Here is a 27,520-nt window from a genome sequence, read left to right as displayed (position 1 = left end):
ACTGTGTGGAGGAAATTTTGCTTTTCTTTTGTATATTTTGATTTGTCTCGAGCTCAGAGGACTTCCTGCTCAAGGCTCGTTTGAACTCAAACCAGTGGGTTGTCAGTTAGCAGGGAGGAGGTGCTCTTTTGTTTTGCAGGATGAATTGATTTAGATTTGACGTGTATTTGAATGAAATCCTTTTCCAGTGCAACTTTAATTTTCAACAGAACATAATATCATTTCAAAAATCAGTGCAGACATCCCAGAGTCAATGCTTACTGCATTCCTTCTTCTGCTCTCTCTGTTTTGTATTAAATCCAAGAACAATTTCCATATAAACAAATCAAAAAGTGTTGAGGTTATCCACAAGGCCATAAACATGGTGATCTATCTGCATCAGCACACGGTGACGGCACAATAGACAAGCCCACGGCGCCGACTTATTTGTAAGCATTACTTTCCAAACTGTTCTATTGTGCTGTGCTGAGATTCACGGAGGCCAGTTCTGCTGTGATCCCAAATGTAAAGAGACAAATACCCATTGCTCCCCCAAGCAAGGCTAAAAGAGATGCAAGAAATGTGAGTCAGGCCATTACAATGTGGTACAGAGTAAACAATGTCCTGGCTGAGCAGAAAACCTGAGTGGCTGCAGGAAAAACGATTGCAGCTAAAAGAAATTGTGGCATCTGTTCAAATGTACTGCAAATTAAAATAAATTATATTTTTACATTCAAACTTAACTGAGAAGTTAAAGTAATTTAGAATAATTGACTTTGACAACAACGAGTGTCTATTCATGGGTACATTGATTAAAATGTACTTACTTAAAGGAAATACTTAACACTTTCACAGGAATGCTGCTTTAATTTCACCACTGTTCTTTGAGTACACTTCCTGCCGTCATAATCAATACAATGTTGAACCGGTGACCCTCGGAGCTATCACATCATCGGGTTCCCAGAACTCAGCTATTAAATTAGCGGGTACATCGTTGTTACTACTCATAGAAATGATGTCTAAAAATATGTAAATAAAACCCAGGTTAAGATAAATGGAATTATGAATGAGTAAGTAAACTTTCCCATGAAAACTGCAGGCTAGAAGCTGTGGCAAAAACAGCATGACATCAAGCTATAAGCCTGTGTAAACATGCCTGAACTGCAATATGCCTGAACTGCTGTGAAAAAACAAAATCAACAGGAAGGCAGCACAGCAAACAGAATGACTGAGCGCCGAGTCAGGCTGAATTTATCATTCCTTCTCTAAATGTGTTGATGCTTCGATGTGGGTTAAACTATTGCTTATAAATATTTCAGATTAAATATGATCAGTAATTGGCTTTGTGGTATCGTTAAGCAGAAAATGTATCAGCAACTGATAATCGAATAATTGCTCGTGTCATTTTTTTCAAGCAAAAATACCAAACATCCCCTTGTTTCAGCTTCTGAAATGTGAGGATTTGCTGCTTTATTCTGTTTTGTATCATTTTAAAGGAAAAATCTTTGGGTTTTGGACTGTTGGTCGGACATCTGAAAATGTCAAATTGTTTCGTTTCGTTTCGTTCGACATTTTTCGTTATTTTCTGACTTTCTGTAGAACTAACTAATTCATTGATTATCACTGATCGTTAGTTGCAGCCCTACTCAGGATCTCCAGATTGAAGTAGAATAATCCGATGGTCTTACCTTGGTTGAGCAGCAGAGCTGTAAAGAGGGGGAGGGAGTGTGAACAAGAAAAGAGAGCAGTGAGTAATTCAGCACACATTCAGTCTGAGTCAAAGGCAGATCTCGATAATACATCAAACTGTACGTTCAGATGGAAGTGCAAACACAAAGTGACAAAATGTTCTCACTGTAGCAGAACTCTTATTTTGTCTTAATTTCATCTTTTTCACTCCCGCTCACTCTGGCTACACTCTCTCCACAAACAAACAAATCATCACTTTCTGTTCTGCTCTCCCTGTTTTTATATTTCCCATTTCAAAAAATCTCTTCTTGCATCCATCTATCTTGCAGCTACTAGTGTTTTTGTTAATAACACACTGCGGCGACCGCTCCTTAGGCCGTCTCACATCTAAGAAAATCTACTGAAATTCAAATAAATGTGTCTTTCTGTCTTTCCACATTAAAAAGAAAAACAGAGGCGACTCAGTCCTTGTGTTATTGTAGAGACAGGTAATGGATGAATTGATGGCTCCCTGAATGTGTGTGTGTAGTTGTGTGTGTGTCTTTGTGTCTAAGGTAAGGCAGAACTTTATTGATCCCTGTGGGTAAAGTGGGCCACTGAAGCAGCTAAAAATCAAGACAAACAGAACAAAAGGAGAAGAACGGGTGGAGCACAGAAAACACACAGAATACACAAACCAAAACAAAATAGAAAAGTTCCTCTAACCATATATATGATATATACAAAGAAATATGCTGTTAGCATGTTAAATAGCATCATTCCTGTTGTTTGTATTTTACCATACCTGAGGATCAGTACTGATACCAAAACAATACATTTTGGTAATAAGTACTGAAAAATCTAGATTTCTTTTATTTTGACAAATATAATCATGTTTTTCTAGAGAAGCCAAAGTTCTAAATGCTCTGCTTTCACAAGCTGCACATGCCTAAATCAAATAGTCTAACTATGTTTTCTAAGCAGATTTATGGAAATCTTTTGCAATCGACATCAGGGAGACAACTTGAATGATATCCTTGCAAAGTGTTTCACGTCTGTGTGTTCATATTTGTCTGAGTTGCGACTCTGAGAAGGAGTATGACTTTTGATGCAAATGGCTGCAATCAGGCGCTAAGGGTTTTTTAAGCACCTGAATTGTCTCCATGAGCTGCGTCACAGCCACTGCTGCAGCTCCAACTGCTGACTGAGTTGATAAGCGGGTCAAATCAGCGGCCAAACAACATTTACTGACTAAAAACACTGGCATGCATCTGTCTCACGTCTCTCCCTCCGTGGTCCCCTGCAACTCTCCTGCCTCACAGGCTGAAAAGCTTTGGTCCAGGTGACTTCATGTCTACTCCTCTTGGTTTTTGTTTTTAATAAGTCAATGTGAACATGAACCAGACTAGAACTAAAAGCATCACATTTTAAAGTGTGTTAAAGTGAAAGTTTTGAAATCAGGAACTTTCTCATCAAAGAAAGAGTAAATGAGAAATTCAATACCAGCTTTCAGTACTTGAGCGTTTTCAATACTTTGCTACAGCAACAGATGCAGTTTGGTTTCCCTTTGAGGTAAAATAAAATAACCACATCAAATCAAATCCAGACAATAAAACATAGTGTAAAAACGTACCTGAGATTCCTCTCTTCAGCCAGCGTGGCTCCTCCAACACGATGAAGAAGTTTTCATGTTTTTCATATTCTTCATCATCAATTATCCTCACCTGGAAGGTCTGACTGCACACACACAGAAAGAGACAGAAGCAAAATCATTTTGACAAACTTGGAAGTATTTTGTACTTCTGTCAACAAACATATCTCATGTTCAGGGGAGAATCCATACACACACACTAGTGCACACACACACACACACACACACACACACACACACACACACACGCACACACACACGCTGCCAGTCAAAGGCACACAAATCACTTCATCAATATCAATAGCGCTCGCAGGGCCTTCGCCACAGGTCGTCATTGTTATTGACATGCTGGTCTTTCAAACCTTGCGGCCCATGAACATACATTAACACACACACACACACACACACACACAGTATAGAGCTGCCCACATGGTGGTCTCCCTCCTGTCGTCTCAGCTGTGTAAATCAGAGCAGAGGGAAGCAGGATGCAGAGCGAGGACACAGGCTCAATAAGTCAGTCAAAGGTTGGGAGCAGGGGAAGAACGTGTAAAAGTAACAAATATAAGCAGAAACAGAAGAATAAAAACCGAAGTAGGACATTCAGACAGAAAGAAAGGTATGAGAGGACAGATTTTGTGACGGATGATTGTACAGTTAAAGTACAGGTAAAGTTGTGAACCAACATTGACATATCATCAGCTTTTAAGTTGATATGGTGAACTTGTTAGCAAACAGTTGCTTATTTACACATCCAACAGATATGGAGCAACATTCGTCAGCCTGATGAATTGAAGTCCAATATTCATATATATATATATATTCATATGTCTTTTAGCTCTGTTATTGGTCTCCACCAACTCCTGAGGGAAATCTCTGGCTCTTTAGCTGCTAAATGCTGCACTATGTTCACCAGCAAGCGGGTAGTGTACAGTGGGTTTTTACAGCTTTGTCACTGAAAACATGAAACATGAAAACATGAAAATGTTGCTATGAGAGCAGTGAAAGAGAACCAAAACAGTAAAGTTGCAGCTGGACAGTTGAAATTATAAAGCTCCATAAAGCCGAGGGAAGCTGCAAATTCAGCTGATAATTATCTGTGGGTTCATCACTATAAGCAACCCCTTTCACTTTGTCACATTGTTTTCACATTGTCATTTGATACAAATACAAATAACATTTTGTTATTGATTATAGCTGCTTTAAATACAAGAAAATGATACAAAACAAGAAATATGCTGATAATGATATTACAGTGACATATGCCGTATGTGCAGGATCTTCAAAAAGAGACAGAAACTTTCTGGATAAATTAAAGTTTGTGAGGGCGACGGCACTGACACGGAGGAGAAAAGGAGCAACCAAGTATTAAAAGAAGGCTTTCATGCCACATGATGTCGGCCATTTGCGAGGTATGAGGAATGATGGCTTGCTATTAGAGCAGAGGAAGTGATGATGACAAGACCTGTTAGTGTCTGGCAGACTGCCGGACTGAAATGTCACTATGGAAACCAGCTCACCGAGAGGAGGAAAATCTACGTTGACAACAGGCAGAGAGGGAGAGATGGATAGAGAGAGAGAGAGAGAGAAAATGAAAGGTGGGGGAAAAGATATGGAGCAGAGAAAAGGAGAAAGCGAGAAGAAAGAGGAAGTGAAGGAAGGATAAAAAGTGGTTAAAGAAGGGAAGGAGTGAAGTCAAGGACAGTAGAAAAAAACCAGGATTGAAGAAGTATGCCGGAAAGAAGGAGGGAGGTCTAGAAGAAAAGAGTGCATAGAGAAGAGAAGGAGCAATGCAGGGGAGAGAGACAATATAAGAAAAAGGAAGAAAAGAGGGAGAGGAGACCCACAGTGAGGGAGAACTGAAAAGCAGTGAAGTAAAGAATTGATAGACAGAGAGTGAAAAAATGAAAGAAGATGGAAAAGAGAGATGGGCAGACGCAATCAATGGCCAGTCACAGTGACTGGAGAGCAATGTGGCGTGAAAATGACAGAAATGAAGGAGGGAGATGATCAGATGAGGCGAGGACGAGCAGATAGAAGGATAATAAAGCAGCATGACAGAAGAGTAACGAGGACGCTGCTGAGAGCTATAAACTGTACCGACACTTACATCACAGGTCTCTCCAAAGTTTGTCCATAAAAATGAACTCAATTTAATTTACAAACTCCTCAAAAGTAATCTCTGATTTGCAGCCAATGTCCATTTGGTATTAGCGGCACGCAAACATATTTACTTTATAAATGATTGTTATTATCATTTGACTTAGTAATCATTAACCATACTTTCAGCTAACTGTGTACATGTAAAACCTCAGGGACTGTTGGTGACAACAGTAGGTGACTGTTTTGAAAGTCTTTGTATCGTTGAGGCCGTTCGGTGTAGACAAAAATGAAATAAGCTGTTGGACTTTGCTGGCTGCATGAATGACTCTTAATTGACTTGAAGTTTTGATTATGACAATAATCAAAATAATAATAGAGTGCATACACCCGACTCTGAATAGTCGTAGCAGACTGCTATTGTTGTGTTTACTGAATAAAGGGCAACAGAACGTTTGATCATTTTGTGTGTTTTTGAGTGTTTTTTGCTTTGTTTAGTTTTTTAATGAAGCACTTAATAATTCACTTTGATTATACCATGAAGAACAAAGACACAGAGCTAAGTCAGTGTATTTTAAGATATAGCACAGACGATTAGAACCAAATATGAAATGAATGGTGGTTAAGAATAGAAAATATAAAAAACACAAGGGAAGCTAAAATGAAAACAGAATTCAAGAGTTAATCAATATACATAAACTTAAGCCAATAGTGCAGTAAAAAGTCAGAGTGAAATCAGAGTGAGTAAAGCAGCAGTGTAGAGTTAGGTGTAACTGTAGTGTAATAGCACACAACAGAATAGTGCATATAACATGATAGATATTATAAGCTACATAATAAGATGTTGAGGCTTACGCCATATAGTTTTTTTATTTTAAGAAATATAAATTTGGTTTGAACAATTCCTGCCCTCCATCTCTTCTAGAGATCTTCAGGTTTACAGTACAAGTAGACATCAGCTTCTTGTGTCATCAAATATCCAAAGTGGTCAGTTCTTCATAGTAAATGAAGCTGACTGCAGTAAAATGCCGTAGTATGTTATTCTTCAAAGGGAAACTCTGAATGAGCTCCAAGAGTTCAATCTTTAAGCTTTCAGGCTATACGGGGTGGAGACATCACGATTGACAGCTGTGATTGACTGTGACACAGACTCTGGGGTATTTTTGCTTCATTTCTGTACAGTGGGAGGAAGTGGAGATGCGTCGTCCATCGATTATATGCAGTCTATGGTCTACATGTGGAGGTCTGATGCTGCTGTTGTTTTCTTTTCCTATAGGTGCCGCATGTTGGCATATTGGTCTAACCAAACTTTCCCCATTTGGAGAATCTGCAGCCTACGGAGCATGAATTAATTAATTTTGTGAGTTTTTGACTGAGTTACAAACCAGGTTCATCTACAAAAACACACAAAGTGCCCCTGTGATTACACGAGGGAAAGATACAGGTGAATATCTCATAATGTGGCTCTTATGTATAAGCTAACATCTCTGCTGTTGAACAAAATGACATCAACAAGGTTTTTTCTATACGATCCTTTCCATCATTCCACGTTTTCAACATTTCCACATTGAAGGATATAAAAGAAACAAGGAACGAAAGAAACAGGTTCAACTTCATCCTTGACCTAAGACAGATGACCAAATACATTCTTCATATGTTATGTCTAAAGTTGGGCTACTGCGGACAAACTTTTGGATGTTCACATGAACGTTTAGGCTGTTTATGAGATCAAGAGTTTTTGTTTAACCAAGTGTAAATGCTATTTTCTCTGAAGGGGGATGGATATTTGTGTCGCACTATTTGCTGCTTACATTGCAAGTGTTTTTAACGGTTCATGTTGCATGCTTAATTTTGTTCTGATGACTGCAGGACAATTAAATATGCAAACAGAGGAACCTAAACTCATACTGTCTTTATGTAGTTTGGCTCATCCACATGATTAAACAGTAAGTGGCTGCAAAGCCTGCCGAGGTAGCTGTCATGACTAATCCAAAGCAATTCAAAAGCAAAGCACGATGGGAGTGTGGAGCAAAAAAAAAAAAAAAAAAAAGACCACAAGCAAAGCTCCTGGTTTCAGGGACGGACTGAAGAATGGAGACAGATGTGGGCCAACATGTACAGCAGGTCTTTATTAAGATTCTACATGTTGTGGTCAAGAGGAGGCAAACCTGCTCTCCTGACAGAGCCCACTGAACTCTGAGAGGAAGGAGTCTCCTCACAAGACAAAGACAGAGAGGTAAAGGTGCTCTGAGTTGACTGCAGAAGCACAAAGTACTGTGGAACTGCAGTCTGCAGGGGGCTGTGCATCATCAGTAATTAAGCAACTGAATGTAGTCGAACAGAAGCTGAAGAAGGCCACAAGGGACAGAGAATGCCGAAAGAGGAAGCTTGTGGCTGTAGATGAGGTGAAAAAGCCGACAACATTGTCAATCCAGCAGCAGAAATGTTCCAGGTATTTGGTTTGAGGCTTCAGGGCGAGGATGACACATATTCAGACACGCTGCCTGGGCCATCATTAACCACCGGAAGAACAAACTAGAATAAACTCCCCCTTAAGAGCAGAGCCAAGGTGGTGCTGAGACTGTGAAAAATATTATATAAAGTTTTCCATCGTCACAGAAATATGCTGAGATCCATCCACTCACCCATCACCAGCCCTGTCTCATCTAATTCACGTCTCTGTCAGTCAATGAACCTGCCAGTTTACATCAGATTTGGGCTGCTGGAATCAATATCACACAGGCAACAGTCCATTCGATTTTGACACATGTGCTGCACAAACATAAAACCAGGCCTCTGAGACAAAGAAACACACCAAGGTGAAAGGCATTAAAAGATACCCTCACCACCTGATTTCACAACTGATCATCTAGTATGCTCTGGAAGATCTTTATGCTTGCAAAATTAGCTTTGTTAAACTAAAGCTATCTCAGGTTTGTCTTCGGTCTCTTTACTTTGTAATTTTATCCACATAACTTCATGACACTTCATGTCTCCAGAGGCTGATTAAGGAAAACACATTATAACACCCATTCCAACAAACTTAGAGAGGATTCAGCATGAACGTGCTGGGCCTCCCCTCAGGTCAGCCTCGATGAATAATGGATAGGATTGTTGTCTGGCAAGCACAAACAATGGAAGACCGAGCTGACAGAAGTGAAGAAGAGAGGAAAGGTGAGGAGGGGGAGACCAAATGAGGATGGGAGAGGAGTAAAGGGTGATGAGAAAAAACAAGAGCAGCAATGGGGAAGAGGAACAAAAACATCTCTCTGCTCCTTCCTTCTCTCTTAGAGCTCTGACAGTATATTCATTTTATAGACATCATCCTCCACTTAACATACTGAATGACAAGCTGGCTCCCAAAGTGTCAGACAGAAAACCCAATACTTACCATCCCTACAACATTCGGGGAAAGTATGACATCCTTAGTTGGGAAAATCTAATGAAATACACTGACACCTGCCTGATGTTTAAGACCCTAAATGGAAACGCTCCTCCACCACTTTTTCAAACAACAGATCTATTGGACCTGCTCTGAGAGGGGACTGTGTACCCTTACAGGTCCAGCTCCTTCAGCCAATCTGGCTTGTCTGTAAGAGCCTCTCAATTGTGAAAAGGTCAGACAGCGCTTTTAATCTACAAAATAAATTGCTAATATGATCATTATTATTGTGGTTACTGGCTAACCTGCTGCCAACTTGTCCCACTTCCTTTGTCCATTGCCAGGTGGTCAGCTTTGCATGGCTTGGGTATGTATGGCACATTTACTAGTGCTTTATTAACAATGTGGTACGATCCTGTCCTGCATGGCTTATGTGTTTGGTGATGATATTACCATTTTACTTTACTTTTATCAAGATCAACATTATGATTGTCATACTTGATGTCTTATTGTGCTCTGGATGTCTGCATGTGTCAGACATTGTTATAATCAGTATTGTTTAGCAGTATTTGGTTGCTTTGTGTTGTTTGCGTGGCTGCATGTACTGAATAGTGGACATGGTTGTTGTATCATTGTACTATTGTTTTGCTGTTTCCTGTTGCTCAGCATGGCTTGTGCACCGTCTTGTGAATGTTTACTTTGTTGCTGTTATGATGCTGCCTTTATGGCATCTTGTCGTCCTCTGTGTGTACATTTTAACCATCACCTCATTGGTGGTGGACTGCAGTTAAATAGCCAGCTGGCCAACACTGGCACATTTACAGAAATGTTTATTAATGTGCGCAAATGTATTCATTAAATCATATCAATATCAATATCTTGATATGTTTTCATGCATTTCACCCACCTAAGAGGCATTACTCAACCTGTAAATCAGTATTAAACATGAGAGAAGCAGGTTTGTGATCAGACAGTTGCTGGTTTGAATTTCTTGTTTTCTGAAAGATTAAAGCTACATTAATTTTTTTTGCCCAGTGGGGGGCAGAAGAACTCCACAACATCCTGAAAAACACAGACTAACATATTATTGCTTTTATAAGTTTATTTTGAGTTGATGTGTTGGCAAACTCCTGAAAAATATCTGGCTCTTTCTTTTTGATACATTCAGTGTAAAAACTGATGTTTAGTTTGACTCACGTGGTCTGGTCGTTGGTGAACTCTAGCTCTCCTCGGGCGTCCTCGTAGTCGTCTCCAGCCTTGGCGCTGCCTGACTCGGTGTGGTACGGCAGGATGACAGTGCCGCGGGCACCCGAGTTGCGCACCACCGTCACCTCCATGGTGCCCACGCTCTCGCTCACCCGCACCATGCGCTCGCTGAACGTGAAGATGCCAGCGTGGTCATCATCCAGGATGGTCACCGTGGCAACCAGGGGCTCAACCAGGCGACCTTTGGGGGCGGCACCTACTTCGTCGCTCTCGAACATCCCCTCTGGGTCGCCAACACGCAAATTCAGCAGGCGCACAAAGAAGTGCTCATCCTCTTCGAATATGTCGTCGTCGATTATACCAACCTGGAGACGCGCAGAGACAGAAGGTCTTTATCTTACTTACGCTTGACAAATTATAGTAAGACACCAGCTGTAAAATTTCCAGTGCCATACTTAAGCAATAATACAGGATGAAGTCCAGTACTGTCTATATCAGGACCCTTCAGAGTGTGTTACTGTGCTTATGCTGGCAAAAAGAGAAGCTGCCATTACAGTTTTTAAGGTTGTGTGTGTGTAGTCAGATGTGTTTCATCAGTGGGAGTTAGCCTTTTTATAAAGCAGCCACCTGCCAGCTACCTGAGAATGAATTTGATCGTCAGAGAGAGAACGTGAGTGAGGAGTGAAAAGATGAAATGAGGATGTGACTTTGTCAAAGTTGGATTCAATGTCAGTCGTTTGTGATAATCAATTATTTAAATCTTGGCATGCATGCATGATATATACACAATTTATTATGCAGAATCATTTTAGTCGAGCAATGGAGCTCTGAAGGTGGAATTTATTTCACAGGAGCTGAAACTGTAAAGTACTCTTTTTTTCTTTTTCAAGCTACCAGAAAAAAAGATCCCAGACTGTGTGTGATTGTGTGAACTGCAGTTTCATGTTCTGAATTTAAAGTGAATTTACATCAACCCTGGTCTGGATGCTTGAGCGTAGTGTTAGTGTGTCTGGATGGCTGAATATTGACAGCAGGCAGGGCTGAGAGCCAGTCATATCCCACAGCAGACCCATAAACAGAGGCTCCAGTTACAATAGTCATCTATATGAGATTGTTATCATCCGATAATGCCACCGTGCATTAACTGACAGGTGGGCGTTCCAGAATCAGATTAGGTTGGCATTTTAATCTAATGAGCCAGAGGACGTCCTGCCATGTGTTCAGCCTTCTCCATATTCTGGATGGAGTCCAGCCACGATGCAACATGAAGAGATGAAGAGGGCGATGGGGAGGGCATCGCTACCAACTCCTGAGGGAAATATCTGGCTCTTTAGCTGCTAAATGCTCCACTATCTTCACCTGCATTCAGACTGTTGTATTTTTAAAATAAATACATTTTGAAGAGTGATAAATCAAGTACTGCTGTCTCTGGACCGCTTTGGTCAGTTTGAACTGTTACTGCGTTAGTTTACATCTGTAAACCAAAGCTCCAGTTAGACTTGTGGGCCAAGCTTGAGTTATTTATTTGCGATATACAAATTAACTATTAATGTGGATAAAAAACACATCTGTATGCTGAAGGACACAATATTTTTAGACTTGCATTATTGGCAGCACTGTTGTAATCTTGTGACTAGACTTTTCCATTTCATCACTGTGTTGCAAATTAGGATCAGTCCGTAACTCGAATGGATGAATGTCTCCTCTTTTTTGATCAAACAATTATGACTCTTTGTTACAACCGAGTGTGCTGACAGCGAGGCCTTTGATTGGTCTTGTCGACCCGATATCTTATTATTTAATCAGTCCAGACGACAACCTGTGAAGACTGCAGTGACGGTCACACAGTGGAGCTGATCAGCAGTAAAAGTGGAGTTCTGGCAGACGAGCGAGACATTCAAGTTTAATTGGTTTCCCTGCTATTCATTTCTGGCACAGTTATCGATGTCCACTGTTATGCTGTTGAAATGGATGACACTGACCTTTGTAATGTACTCAATCAGCGCTTCCCCATCTATTCACTCACGGTAGATGAGCCAATTTACACTGTCTGTTTTTTTAATGTCCCGCCCTCCCCATGCCTCTTTTATGTGACTCTTCAGGCTATTGCACCACTCGTCTCTCATCCAGCCCTCACACTTCTTTTGATCTTTTATCAAACTTTAAATCTGAGGAGAGATTATCCGGCTTACCTCGTCTTTACCTCGTGTAATCATCCTATATGCTTTTAAATCACACAGCATAGTGCGCTTTAAAAAAAAAAATCTTTGCTGTGTTGTTTGATCCCAAGTTCAGATTGTGGAGAAAAAAGTTTGGGAACATTTGTAATCAAAGACAGTGAACTTGGTCTGATCATCTTCCTTCCGATGTTCCTTCGTTCTTTTTAGATTTGACTCAAAAGTACAAGTTATCAGTATAAATCATTTAAAATACAAGATGATTTTTAAAGTTTGAATAAAGTGGGAATATAAGTTGTCCTTTACTGTTTTAATTTAATTATGTACTAAAACCGGAATTGTGACATGATTCTTTTATTAATTATTCTTGGATAATAACTACATCAATTGCTTCTTGTTTGAAGTATAAAGTATAAGTATAAATCTTTCTTTCTTCCTGTAAAACATCTCCACTTTCATTTCATTCATTTTGTCATTCTTATGTTTTTCATTTGTTTGAAATCGTCTGTGCTCAGTATCTTCAGCTTCAGTATCGGTTGCACTCATTTTTCACAAAGGTTAAAGCAGTGTGATAGGCTAACAAGGCTGTAAAACAATGGAAAAAACACCCAAATTTGAAGGTAAAGGTGACAAGCTACCAAAGTTTCTGTCCTTAATTGCAGAACAACTAAAGGGTTTGTGCTTCTCTGGTCCATACAGTAAAGTATAGCTGCAGAAAATGCTAGTAATTTGGATAGTAGCAGCAGAATTTTTCCCTCCTCTCCTTGAATCTCAACATCTGTCTCTCCTCAGCCTTACTCTGTCTCTCCTGTTGGGACTCTCATCATTTATCTCATCACCCCCCCCCCCCCCCCAAACCCCTCCTTCCACTCACTCTGATCTCCTTGGATATCTTTCCAGACTTTACAGCCACACTGCAGGTTATTCAGAAGCCTGCAGCATGTTTATGCAGCTCCATAAAGTAAAACTTGTCTCAGACCAGAGCTCCTCCTGCACCAGATCCAGATCCAGAAGTGTGTGTGTGTCTGTGTTTGAATTCAACGTCAGAGGTTGGTACATTTATATCAGTGTATCAGCTTCTATTTCAAATCTTTCAACAAAGACAACTTTGACCTCAGAGCTTTTGGGATGAGCTGACAGATCTCCTGTTTCATAATGTATATGATAGGCTACTTATACTATTTCCCCACAGGGATCATTAGAGTTTCACCTCATCTCCAAAAAACTAAAAGACCAGGTCTTGTCTTTTAGGTGGTTTGTGGTGCAGTGCTCAGTGTTGAAGTGCTTCTTGGTTTAGTTTTCTCTTCCAGCTCGTGTCCTTCTCTTCACTCACCTTAATCTCTTTGCGAGTCTCTCCAGGTTTGAATACCAGTGTTCCTTCACTGTATTCATAATCTGATCCAGCGTTGGCTGAACCGTCCTCTGTCCTGTAGTCCACATAGAAGGTGTTCTCTCCCAGACCCCCTAAACAGCAGAATAACAGTGGGCATACCTCACATGATCATTTTTCAAATCTGTGTATAAACACACGCATGAACCCGTTTGTGTCATTAAAATAAGCCCTAATGTTTACAGCCTGAATCCACAACCTACCTTTAGTTATATGAAAAGATTGTTCTGCTTTGAGAACATGATGAATGAAACATTTCACATCCTGATAAATCTCTGCTCTGATCTAAAGTAAAAGTTTCTCATCATAGGGAGGTTATTGCTGGAAATTTCCTTTGTTTCCTTTGTTACTCTGTAGAGCAGATTAGACCTGAATAAGACTCTACTTTTAATGACCAGCAGAATACAAATAAAGAAGCAATGTCCATCGCTGTTGTCTTTAATCCAGTGGTGGAAAGAACATATAGCTACGTTATACTTCTACACAACTCTGAAATCTGATGAATTGCCTCAAGTGATGTCAGGTGAGTCACCGTCAGTTGGGGCTGAAGACTACAAGTTTAAAAATGACCAGTGTAAGGTAAAGTGCGTAAGGCCAGCCACCTGAGGCTACACTAGCCGCTACTAGCATAACACTCCCACATACCAGATCAAGCACCAACCTCCGGGTCTGAAAAGTGAAGCCAATGTGTAAGTGCCTTAAACCTGCATCCTTTCTAATGGCCAGCCGAGGGCGACTCCATTGGTTGCTAAAAGAAGTCAGATTGCATAGAAGTCTATGAGAAAGTGACCCTATTTCTCACTTGATTTATTACCTCAGTAAACATTTTCCTCGTGAGTCTATAGTCACTAGTTTTAGTAAATTATGGTCCCATTGAGAGTAAAATAGACAGGGTATGCTTCAGGGCCGGGCTACCTTGTGATTGACAAGGCGCTACCATGGCGACCTGTCACTCAGGATAAAGGCGTGCAGTTGTACTAAAAGACACTCTAGGAGTCGGATGTTACTTTTTTGGCACTAGAAGTGCATACTAAATCTGTGGGGTTAACTTTTAAGTAAAGGATCTGAGCACTTCTTTTATCACTGCTTTAATCCAGTAATTACAGAGCAGGCCAGTGTGTTACTGCAGTTATGGTTTATTGCTTCAAGTTCGGATTGCAGAAAAAAGTTAATGAAACTTAGAGAAGATCAAAGACAGATAAAAAATTAAGTTCAAATGCAAGCATTCATTTGAAGGAAAGAAAGATTTTATACTTTATTACCACACTAATCTTCTAACTTATTTATATCAACTCAATATTAGCTTACGACTTATTGGTTTCACTACCTTGGCAGATTACAGCCAGTGTCAGAACACCGCAGTTCTCCATGCACTGACTGTGGGCGCTTTCAAATGAGATGCGGCTGCATATCCCCTGGTCTTCTTCTTCTGGTGCTTCCTCGTCAGTCACGGCTGTACGGCGGGCGTGGTCCGCTGCGTGCTTCTTCAGGACGTTACCAGCTCCGATCATCATACGAGTTGCCTTGAGGGAGACGGGTTAAAAGAAAGTGTAGAGAGCTTCCTTCACGTTGGTTCTAATTTTCAAAACTTTCACATCAAGAAATAGACACAAATTTCTTAAATGTGATGCGTCACATTTGTAGTTCTGTTTCAACATGAGCTGATTCTGAAATGAGTTGCAAATACAGAAATTCAGTCTACGAAGTCCTTGAACTGCTTTATGTCCTCTTGTAGGTCTGGACAACCTTGTGTGTTCATTCAGGGACTATTTATGAATAATGTGTGTGTGTGTGTGTGTGTGTTACCTGTATGCGGTAGAAGGCTCTGCTCTTCTGTTGGTGCAGCAGTGCGTAGTAGTTGGCCAGCTCCACCAGCTGGTCCAGCTCTTTGTCGGGATATTTCTGCTTCAGCTCCTTCAGGATACGAATCACCTGAAGGACAGACGAGAGGTCACACACAAATATCCACACACACTGACTGCGTGCATGGCTGTTCATACAAACACTGACTGCTTCAGCTTCAAGCTCAACAACAAAGCCACTGCCTCACTTGTGCTTGAACTTTCAAAAAGCACTTCCTATTAGCAAATTATCAAATTCTTTTCATGTTTTAACTTCTGTTGAACGGTGGCTTGGTTTCATCTGTGGGTTGAAAAGAATTCTGCAACTTTAGAAGCTGTTAAAAAACATTTCCACACCGTTTAGATGCAGATTGAATGCGAGTTTTAACAACTTTTAAAAAAGATTTTTAGCACCAACTGGAAAAAAGAAAGAACATTTCATCCCTTAAGGTTTAAGCAATAAAACTAACCAGAAGATAGTTTGGTTTAATTCATCAGCATTGTTTAGCTACATTCAAAAAATGTAAAGGCTGATTCAGAAAATATTATTATTATTAATATAAAAGTATAATATGAAATGCAATTACAATCAAATTAATCATTTGTTAATTTTCTCTACTCCACTTAATCCTTTTCAGGATCAGACGTTTAACTGCTGCCAAGTATTAAGTTTGACATGTTCTTTTGCTGGGAGGAGGACTTTTTCTCCATAACACCATGGTTTGAGCTGAGAATGTGAAAGTGAGAACAACTGTATGGATTTTTAATTAATTTCTTTCAGGTCTTCTGAATGATGTTTTTTTTCTCTGTGATTTGAAGCAGTTTCCCCAAACCTTTTTAAACAACTGAACTTTTTTGTCATGGCACCTTAAGCCACCCAAACCCCAATATAACAGGTTTTAGATAATAGGTTAGATAATATATGCTCATTCTCAATCACTCTGAATAAAAGCCAACAGGTGCTCTGCACATTTACTGATAAATACTTAACTTAGAACAAACAATGAATAGAATTAAATACGCTAACATGTTAAATGTATTTCTTTCTTTTTTCATTTTCAGGAGAAAGAAACAGAACCAAATAAAAAAAGGTTGCAGGCATTTTAATGGGACATGAGCCATCTGTTGATGTGGGGAGAGAGAGCACAACCTGCAGGTGTGACTCGCCTGACAGGCGGTTTCTTGTCTTGTTTTCATGTCCACCAGACACGAGAGAGACACATCACACATACATGATGTTGGGAAAGTGCAATACCATGACATGAAGAGACTTGAAGCTGTGCGTATATGTGCAGTGTGTGTGTATAAGAGTGAGTTTGATAGTAAGTAGATGACATCTTGGTCAGCGGTGGGCGAAAATGTGGATGTAACCTTCATTCCCTCTGCATCTACTGAGACCGTTAACTGTTTTCTGTGTAAACTTAACAATCAAGTAAAAAAAACAACAGAACAAAGCACGCATGCATCACTTTAGGAAATGGAAATCTAAACTGCAGCCATTCATCACAGCTGGAAACAGCCCCAATATTTTATCAGCAACTTTTACTGTCTCCTGCAGGGAAATGATCCGTTATTTTGCACTGCAATCATGTCATAATCACGACAGCAGAAATAGCGTTTTCTATGTTAACTGCATTTTTCACCAAGAAAAAAACTGCAAAATGAGATTACAGAATTATTACAGAGCACAAACTGCAGTGATAACAGGGTCTTATGTGTGAATTAAACTTCCTTCGCTCTCTTTATCATTTCACCCTCTCTGTAAATGTGCTTTTGAATAAATGTTGATGGGTTAGGGTGAGTGGTGGTGTGTCTGGGACGTTTTGCTGGATTGAAAAAAGAGGGGGGGTATTATGGAGTATTAAGGCATGACAGGTACAGTTATCACGTCACACGAGACTCCAGCAAAACAGCGCAGGGTCAGGGATGCAAGTGGCTGTGTTGGCAAATACACACAATTGCACAATCCTGTTGGATTACTTTGTAACATGAACACTGTGTCTCTACTGTGCACCTTGTGATCGTCGTGATGAAATATAACACTGTGACTTTCCAGAACTGTAATTATGAACCTCTGCAGTGTTTTGGCCTCTGATAAGCCTTCAAACTCATTGATCTGTTACTCAAACTGGACTTCCTGGATTGTAGTTGTCAATGGTCCCTGAAACAACACAACACCGCCAGCGAAGCCACTTGTTTTAATGCAGGACTGTTTTCAGTCTGAACACTGTCTAAGACATGACAGACGTTTTGTCTCTGTCTATGCGCTTTGTTAGCTACTCCAAAATAAAAGGAAACAAAACTGAAAGAGTCCTTCTGGTTTCAGGCCATGTTATGAACATCAATTCTGTTTTTGCATCAGTTGTTCTCTTTTTGAAAATCTTTCCTATAATTACACAAGTACTCAAATGACGTGTTTGTTTACGTTTACAACGTGGAGGTTGAGATGAGCTTGTACTCGTCTGGCTGCAATCTGCAGTGTTAAGTTGGGGCCATTGAATATCGATTAATAGTCAATAGTTTGTCATGTTTGTTTCCAGAACAGTTCTCTCTACATTTCTCTCTCTGTGTCTCTCACCTCTTTGCGGCTCTCGTCCAGCTCCTTGCTGCTCTCCATATTGACCATTGCGCTGTTCGAGTTGGGCAGGTTGCCCCTGGCTCCCGTTGCCATGGCACCCGCTGCCGCACCGATGTTATTGGCTGCAGCGCCTGCTGTGCCGTCCTGAGTTACGCCCCCACAGTTCTCGGCGGGTACCACGGCGCTCCCTCGTGGTGGGAACTTGCCGTCTATGATCATCTCCATGCCACCCTTGTTGGGTGTCAAGTCTCCCTCGGTCTCCACGACGATGCCGTGGCGCTTGTCGGCACGGTAACGCTTGCCCATGTACTTGTAGAAGAGCAGGCGGCGGTCAGCGATCCAAGCCAGGATGACACACACTGGGAAGTACAGCAGGGTCACCAGGGCCTCCCACACCTGAAACACACACATACAGATTCTCCTCATTATCTTTGTTCAGCATGTTGTCAGGTGTTTGATTAAAGGTCATTAAAAACAACATCACTTCCTCCCTTTGGGCATGTAGTTCCTGAAACTGGGTGCAGGTACAATCATAAATGAAAGCATAAAACAAAAGTCCAGGCCGACTAGCCTTGCATTAGGCTGCTAGGCTAGGTAGCTAGTTCCAGCATCCAATTCAAATGGCTTCTAGTTTAACATACTACACAGACGTTTGGCACGACATGATTTAGAAGCCAACACTGTTAGAAACGCACATCAACCCAGCAAAATATTAAAATACAGCTCCCCAAATATTCATTTACAGCAGCAATGTAAATGTATCCCACAAGAGACAGTTACATGAGCAACCAATGACGGAGCCATAACAGCAACCAACATGTCTCCCTCCCACATTCACCCCAACCTCCATCCATATGAGAGACATTTAATATTGAAGACAGTATTTCAATATTTAATTCAATATTTTCTGTTTGCTTCATGCCGTTATTGCACCTGATCTGCATAACCTCAGAGTCTGACAAAAATGGCATCGCAACTAACACTCCTGCTGCTTTTGTGTTGACTGTACTGATGAACGGTGACACTCCGTATCACTGTCACCACCCACTCTCTCTTAATCCTGTCTTTCCTCTTTTCCTCTAAACCCCACGGAGTCTGTCTCACCTCGACGACACCCGGCGACATGACAGACAGGATGAGGTAGAGCCAGATGTAGGCGAAGATGCTCCAGAAGGCGGTGATGAAGAACACCCTGAGGTGTTTGATCTTGCGGGTCTCGCCAGGGGGGATCGTCCACACGCAGATCCCGAGGATCACAAACATGTTGAAGGCGGCGCTGCCAACAATGGTTCCTGGTCCCAACTCACCAGCCTTGAACTTGTGACCGCACACCTGGAGAGATATAATGTGTGGGAGGGAAGAGACCGATATTGATGACTAGAATCCAAACAATAGACAGAGAGTTACTTTAAAGTAATTTAAAAAACATGGCTTGATTTGTCATTATTGTTTGAAATGTAATGCAAAATTATTGCTCTGCTTTAAAAATGATTAACTAGATGTTGATTTAACAACGTGCTCCCTGCAGAAGATATTCTGGGTATACAGATACAGCTGCAAAGGAATCTGAGTATTTTGCTTTAGAATAAAGAAATGAAACACTTGATGAAGATGGAAGGAGCAGGAAAGAGGAGGTGAGCAGTGCTGGTGGCATCAATGAATCCACATAAACCCCTGTGATAAAAAGACACGGTGGAGTGTGCGTGAGAGTGTGTGTGCACCTCTATAACAGACAGCAGTATCTCCGGAGCGCTGGAGCCCAGAGCCATGAGTGTCAGATTGGACACCGTTTCGTTCCAGATTCGAACAGTCGCCACTGATGTTTCCCCGTTAGGCATCGTGATGGTCACCTCCTTCTCCTGTTGGCCCAAACACACACACGCACACACACAAATGTGTTGAATAACTCTATAACCAAGCTTTAAATCCCCTTCACAGCCCCAGAGGTGCTTCCTGAGGCTGATTAGACCGGCAGGTACTAGCCGAATGATAAAGGTGTAATTTGTCCCACTCAAACCACAAGATTAATGGTTTAAAATCCTCACTGAATGTACCCTACATACAGTTACATGTCATACTTGTAGTTGTAATACTGAGCTGTCGTATTTAAGTCATATTTGTTTACTGTATTTGGATTCACATTAGTTGTTACTATTGCAGCATATACTCATTATAACATGATATACCATTTAATGAAATTACTCTTTTGTCTTCAAGGTCTTCTCTTGTACCCTGTAGCAGCAATAGCTATAATATCCAGTGGGGGAAATAAAATGAAGCAGATAAACTTTACAGGAAATCAGAGTCCCGCCCCCACAGTTTGACTGACAGGTGATTTCTGAGGTGATTTCGGGGAAAACCACTGCCGAAACAGCACATCTGAGTAGCTGTGGTGGGATCAAACCTGTGACCACACAAAGACAGACTTCTCCATCTGTCTCTGCTGCAGTTTATTCACTGATGTACTCTCTACTGTATACACTGTATGTCTCCGCATAAATCCTCATAATACGAGAGCAAACACACACACACACAGTGCAACACACACACACACACACACACACACACACACACACACACACACACACACAAAGGACAAAGGACAAAGCAACCCTCTGCCAAAGGAGGTGTTGTTGTGGCAGCCACATTGATGGATTGTGGGATACACAATAGGACATTCATTTACATTGGTCTTGAAAAGGATGGATGAACACCTTCGTCCCCCATTAACACTTTCATTTCTCTTTATATTCATCCCCTCTTTGCTGATGCATCTATTGAGTGTTAGCAGCCCAACTTTCAAACTAAATGCAGAAGAAGAATCAGAGGCATTGTAGACGTAAGCAAAGTCCACGGAATGAGTGACTAGAGTGAGAGAGAGCGACTAAAGAAAGAGTTGTATGTATTTATTTGTCTTTGTCCTGTTTAGACTGCATTTACTTCCTGCTGATCAGCCCTGTCTCAGACAACAGGCACTACATCAGATCAGGTGATGCTTCACATTTGGAGTGGGCAGCTCTGTCTTTCAGCATGCTACAGCCATTCCCGAGTGGACTCAGTCACACTTCAGGTTAGGTTAATTTATATACATCATATTTTTTTCACAGAAGTAAAACAGAAACAGGACAAAACTGCTTCTAAATACTCAGCAGTCGCGGAAAAAAAAACGAAAGAGCATGTTTGTAAAACAGCAAAGCAGCTTAATGAGCCTCTAGCTTTGGGTACCAGGCACCATGAAACATAAACCCTCTGAGGCTACAAACAAAAAATAGAATAAATGTGACATCAGTAATGACATGCTAATCTGTCGATGTTGTGTTAAACTCTCTCATTAAACCTGCACTGTTCTCACATTGAGGAGCACAGTAGGCAAATAAGGTTTGCGACTAACCAAAAGGAAGATGGTCCTGACTTATTTGTGCCTTTAGTGAGTCTGTTCTTCTTTGTCCTTCCTATTTCCTTCCTGTGCTTTTTTCTCCCTCCAGCTGACCTTCACATCTCCTCGTCCTCCTCTCTCGTACTGAACATCAGCCTCCATTCAAACCTCATGGGACCCTTCCTCTCTTTTTCTACAGTGCTTATAACAGCATAACCTCAACGCCTGAACTATTTCAGACCGCCTGGGACAAGACCACCAGCTGTACTATATACTGAGAGTGATAGACTACACATCAGTAATTCCTGCTGTGTTGGGTGCAAATAGATGCACTTCATGTTATCCTCTCGGGTAAACACACAGCTCTGTCTCTGCCTGGATAAATGGATGGAGAGGGAAATCTATGTAATCCCCATTAAGAAAACTGATCAGGCCTGGTTTGCAGTAAAGAGACAATAACATGATGACGCCAGCACATTCACTGGAAGCTTCATTACCTCAGTAGTCATCTAACACACTCACAAACCTTGAACATAGTTAACAATAACACTTGTGTGTCAAGTGCCAAGAATTATGGAGAAGTTTAATGCTGACTTAATGCATCATCATCTCTGTTGACGCTACGTTTGAGCCAAAATCCCTGAGAGGATATTGTGTTGATGGCTAACTTTTGTTGGATTTCTGTAATGTTGTCTCTTTTCAGTGTTAAGGCGCTTCACAATAGAGACAATAAAAAGACAATTATTTTGAAATTAGATCTTTGCTTTATGGCTTTATCGGCACTATGCTTCATTTAATTCTGACCACTGCATTTTTCCCTTGAAGAAGAAATTCAAATCCAACTAACTTTTCAAGGATGCAAATCTGGGAAAAGTCAATGTTAAATATGCGTAAAAACAATCCCCATGAACATTACCGGTCCAATTTATGAAGCAAAGTGCCAAAGTGCTTCTCAGATGAGAGGATCTGCTGCTTTAAAGATGATTTATTGGACAGATGATAGTAGGGATGTAAGCTTTCAAATCAAATGAAATAACAAGATCAGCACTACATAACATATAACAACAAGTCACTCACATGATGCATCCATGGTTATTCCCACGACTTTTTGTTTCACTACACCACCCATGTACTCATTCTCACCTGGGACGTGATGACCTCTATGGACGCCATGAAGCGGTCTGCGATGATGGACACTCCCAGGAACATGTACATGAGTGACACAAAGTAGACCGTAGCTCTGGCCACCTGGTCCCCGAGCCCGGGCCGGTTGGGCTTCCAAACGGGCAGCAGGATGCCGGGCTTGCACACCGGCACTTCCTCACACTTGTCTCTTCGGTTTGACCCGGTGCTGTTACTATAAGACATGGAAGGCGGGAAGGAGGAGGGAAACATGGAGGGCGAGACATCTCGCAGGTTGGGGTCGCTGCTGGGCTCGCTACGCTGGGACTCCGGCTGGCAGGGAGGCAGTGGGAGGAGGAAGAGGAGGAAGAGGAGGAGGAAGGGGGTGGGAGAGGCGAAGAGAGACATGGCGGTGTGGGGTTCCCACAAGAAGCGGGAGGAAAGGGTGAGGCAGAGGATGATGGGATTAGGCTGAGGAAGAGGGAGGTGGGAAGGGGAGGCGCTGGGTAGAGCTAAGGGTGGTGTGACTAGCTCACCTAAAGGGGGAGAGAGAGAGAAGGAAAAAAGAAAGAGCAAATTAGTTTGTGACACACCTCTCCTATCTTAAAATCCTACCTAGCTTGTTCCTCAAAGAGCTTTTCGTTTTGTCGTGTCCGTGAAAAGAACTGTTCGATGGAACACAAAGCTAATTTTGGGGGCTGCTAGTAAACACAAAGTTGCAGCAAAGACAAGAGTGGACATGAAGCAGACTCGCTGTGGCGAGAGGTGAGGCCAAGATACGTCCACCAGAGTGGAAAATATTTCAACTTGAGCAAAACCTTTGCATGTATCCTGATGACTCCTGATGAACATACAGGACAAGAGGAAACTGAGGTAAGTTTTAAGATCAGTCTCAGTCAAAGCTGTCACAAAAAAGCGCACACTCACAGGCACACATGCAGTCGACGTGTACATGTCAAGACAGCAAACAGCTACAGCTAACATCTGTGTAATTGGTATATTGGCTATGGCAAATAGGGACTATAACCATTTCCCACAAACCTAAAGAACCTACAGAGTGTCAGCAACACAAAGTCAAACAACCTCAACGAAAAAAAAGGTGACTTCACCTCTGTATTTATATGACGAAAGAGTTTAAGACCTTGTATATCTACATGTTTGTTTTCATTGGAACCAAGGTTAAGCACATCCAAGAACATCTTTTTCTCTCTCTCTCTTCTCACTCTTTTTTTTGCTTTTCAATGTCAAAATCCATTTCAAGAAGCTGCCTGTGTTTTCCAGAAAGAGTCCGGACTCATTTCTATTCTATAACCCTAACCTTGCCTCCACTCTTGTCCACGGGTCCTAGAATATTAAGCAAGAACTTAAGTGAGTACATTCAAACATTCAACATGAACACACACACAAAGGAATTCTGGGGGAAAGAGCAGATGAAAAGCGTGATTCATAGCAGATGACGTGATTTGGACTTGGAGACCCTGGCAATTTCTATTCACGGGAGTGAGTCACCAGCACACAGAAAAGTACAAAAGAGGCGGTGAAGAAGAAATGAAAGTTAGAAAAGAACAGAGGAGGTTACAAGAAAGAGATGAAGAGCAAGAAGGAAAGGAGGAAAAAGGAAGGAGAGAAATTAGAAGATGAGGAAGAGAGAAGGGGTAGAAAGACTGAGACCAGAGAGGTGTACTGCGAAGCGAGATTAATGGGTTAGCGCGGACTAACGCTGTTGACAAGCTGTTGTCAAGATTCAGAAACGTTGGTCCCTAGTGATGGGTTAGGGAAAATCAAATCCCAATCAGTTAGAGTGGAGGCAATGTCAGACTGAAGATGGAAACTGAGTGAAATAAGTTGACAATTATGTCTGATATCAGGCATCGAGTAGTGAGCACGCGATCGGTCCATTTTATGCAGAAGAAGAGTCAAACGACACCTCCTACACGCCCCCTTTTCATAGGAACGTGCACAGACCCTGAAAACCTGGGTTAACAAAGAAAGTTGATGACCACCGTTGGGATACCCATTATCCCTGACTGGGATTTTAGGTTTTGTCGAGCCAGCTAACGCAAAGACAGCCTGGCTGCTTCGTAGTTCACAGATCAGGTTTGTTTGTTTGTGTCGTCTATGTGTGTGTTTATTCTGCAAACTATAGGGCTGTACCTGACTGGATTTGGCTGATCAATATACTATATACTATACTATTTGTTCCTTTTTTTCCACATAGACTATCAAGCAACATTTTATTGAACTGGCAGATTTTTCAATGGGGTTCGGCGGGACGTTCAGGGTGACAGCAACGTTCAGTAACATAGTAAACAAGCCAAGTTAGCCTGATGTTGTATATGTGCGTTTATACTATATTTTGTTTTGGGATAAGTTTTTTCTGCTTTTTGGCTCCCTGTCTTGTGTATCTCTACAACACTGTGACTGTGTGTGTGTGTGTGTGTGTGTGTGCGCGTGTGTGTGTGTGTGTGTGTGTATGCAACAACGCCTCTGCCAGCTGGTGAGATTTAAACCTCAGCGTGAAACCAAAGCATGGACAGATGGACTGAACCCTGTTATGTGCATCGGCCCTTAATCTTGTGCCTCTCTCTCCATCCGTCCATTTGTGAGGTGGAAAGCACCTGCCAACACCTTCTGTTTTAAACCGTTACACACCTCGGCTAACCTCGGTTAGATCAGACCTTCTCTTTTTACTAACTTCTATTTCCTGTATTTTCTGCACATATTTCTCTCTAAAGTTTCTGTACATGACATAAAGTAAAATATACATTTTAAAAGTCCATAATTGTTTTGTATGTTTCAGTCGAAGCTCCTTCATTCAGGTGTTTTTGTGTGTTTATTTTATCTGTGGGTCTTTTGATGAAATCTGTTCAAACATTTGGAGAGACTCTTCATTTTCAGCTTCTTATAAATTACATCACATCTTCAATAATTTGTGCTAAAAGGCTGAAGAAATGCCTCAAAGCTTCACGTTTCAGTTATCATTCGAATAGTTTGGTTCACATGAACATAAAAAAAGATATCTGAACATCACTTTTTCATTATACTGCTGATTACCTTTAACGGAAACCTCTAATAAGCTTTGACTTCCTTCCTGAGAATATACTTTTACAATTTGCATGAGCAGACATAGTTGTCTCATCAAAAACTCTTAAAAACAGCCTTCAGATGATTCTAAAATAACCACAAAGTGTTTCTTTTCATGCCAGGATCATGTTGTACATTCACACACGCAACCAGGAACTGTAGTGTTAGTGAAGCTGTAACAAACTGCTGAATGTCTCCTTGATAAAACTGACCACTCAAGCGGAGACCGCAAATATTTAAATAGATATTGTTAGATATTTAGATTCTGTGTGGTTTCACTTTGGATTTGTGTAACTAGACAACATGTCCGTTTTCCGTATTTTCTTCTTTGTATCTGCTGTGGCCTGAACACAACGGGACACTAAAGGACTGCAGAGCAGTGCTGCCAACGAACACAACAGGAACGAAATGAAAATCATGGCGTCAGGATGAAATGTCGTCTGTCATCAGATGAGGAGCTCCAGGCTCCTGTTGTCCTATTGGTCTGTCTCATATTAGAATCCAATTATCAGCTGAGATCCAAGTAAAACAGACAGAGACTGATGTGAACTGGTTCTAATGAAATGTATATAATAGTCTGCACATGCAGTATATTCAAACATATATAAACAGCGGCAAGGCTCATAGTGTCACAGTGTGGATGACACACACTGACACACACACACACACACACACACACACACACACAGTCATCCTTCTTCCCTCTGTCATCACTTTTTCATTTTGAGGCCAATCTTCATCGATGGATAGCTGAAGGCAATGGTGTCTGCCTACTCATCACTGTACACTCTCTCTCTCTCTCACACACACACACACACACACACACACACACACACACACTCACAAAGAAATCTGTTTGCTCACATTACAAAGTTTGCCTGTTTGTTGCTACTGATGACATAAATCTATACATACAGTCTCACAAATATGTAGTTTCGTTTCAGGAAATTATCTCCTTAAACACGCAGTTTAAATCAAATGTTACTTAAACAGGAATAAATCGTGTGCTAGTTGGGGACTATTTTCATCTGCAAATTTAGCACAACAGTGAGTTTTTCCAGCAGCAGGCTGGTGGATGTGGGATTGAGTCAAAATAAACTGTGGCTCATTGATGTGATTTTAATAGTTTTTTGGACAACAATGCAGCTCTACAGCACAGTGAAATAAGATATATCAGTCTTTAATGGGATCATGGGAATTATTTACAATAAGAAAAATATACTGTAGAATATATTGTGTACCAAATACTTGATATCGTGGATGATGAATGGAGATGTGCAGAGATGCATTTTAACAATTTCTTTATCTACTGTATCTACTGCTCAGCAACCCCCCCGCGTACACTTCTTTTCTTTGCATTTGAAGTGAGTTCAGGTGACAGAGAGGAAGCGGCAGTAGTGGAAGAAGGATTCAGATCTTTTACTTATGTAAAAGTACAAAAGTATTAGCATCAAGCTATATTTAAAGCACAAAATGTAAAAGTACTCATAATGTAGAAGGACCATTTCAAAATAATATCATCAGATTATAATTATTAATGCATGAATATGTACATTACAGCTGGTAAAGCTGGAGCTTATGTTTTACTACTGCCACCAAGGGATCAATAAAGTCTTATTTTAATCTATAATAATACATCATAATTTAATTGTTGATTATATTTGTTAATAATCTGAATCTGCAAAGTAACTAAAGGTATCAAATAAATGTAGCAGAGAAAAAAGTACAATATTTCCCTCTGAAATGTAGTGGAGTATAAGTGGCATAAAATGGAAATACTCAGGTAAAGTACAAGCACCTCAAAATTGTACTTAAGTACAGTACTTAAGTGCCAGATAATATTTTTCTTTAATTCGACCTTTTATAAACACTAGCAGCCTCAGAAATTAGATTTTAATTATTTGACATTTACCATAAGAGTGATTTGTGGGTAGACTGATGTCATTAGTTACATGTAGGTGTATTGATT

At 40.9% G+C, this 27,520-nt stretch overlaps 1 protein-coding gene across 15 annotated transcripts in view; it reads right to left on the bottom strand.

Moving 5' to 3' along the window:
• Positions 1-22,875, bottom strand: part of slc8a2b (solute carrier family 8 member 2b) — a 29,769-nt gene extending 6,894 nt beyond the window's left edge. The window contains exons 1-12 of one of the 15 annotated variants that reach the window (XM_070906595.1): positions 22,489-22,695; positions 19,691-19,828; positions 19,074-19,301; positions 18,099-18,365; positions 17,970-17,993; positions 15,357-15,482; positions 14,878-15,073; positions 13,494-13,624; positions 9,975-10,348; positions 3,281-3,384; positions 2,798-2,815; positions 1,498-1,511 (exon numbers count right to left, since the gene is read on the bottom strand). In XM_070906595.1, the coding sequence (XP_070762696.1) occupies positions 1,498-1,511; positions 2,798-2,815; positions 3,281-3,384; positions 9,975-10,348; positions 13,494-13,624; positions 14,878-15,073; positions 15,357-15,482; positions 17,970-17,993; positions 18,099-18,365; positions 19,074-19,301; positions 19,691-19,828; positions 22,489-22,560 (1,692 nt within the window). In that variant the 5' untranslated portion in view covers positions 22,561-22,695. Of the gene's footprint in view, positions 1-261; positions 282-597; positions 621-1,497; positions 1,512-1,667; positions 1,686-1,876; positions 1,886-2,668; positions 2,684-2,797; positions 2,816-2,908; positions 2,956-3,249; positions 3,385-9,974; positions 10,349-13,493; positions 13,625-14,874; positions 15,074-15,356; positions 15,483-17,969; positions 18,366-19,073; positions 19,302-19,690; positions 19,829-22,488 lie in introns of all 15 variants that reach the window. The other 14 variants (XM_070906597.1, XM_070906593.1, XM_070906594.1 and 11 more) reach the window with 14 other exon arrangements.
• Positions 22,876-27,520: the final 4,645 nt, after the last annotated feature.

The sequence above is a fragment of the Enoplosus armatus genome, chromosome 5, assembly GCF_043641665.1.
Source record: "Enoplosus armatus isolate fEnoArm2 chromosome 5, fEnoArm2.hap1, whole genome shotgun sequence".
Lineage (NCBI taxonomy): Eukaryota > Metazoa > Chordata > Actinopteri > Centrarchiformes > Enoplosidae > Enoplosus > Enoplosus armatus.
Note: the sequence above shows the minus strand (reverse complement) of the source record. Positions and strands in the feature narration are given on the sequence as shown.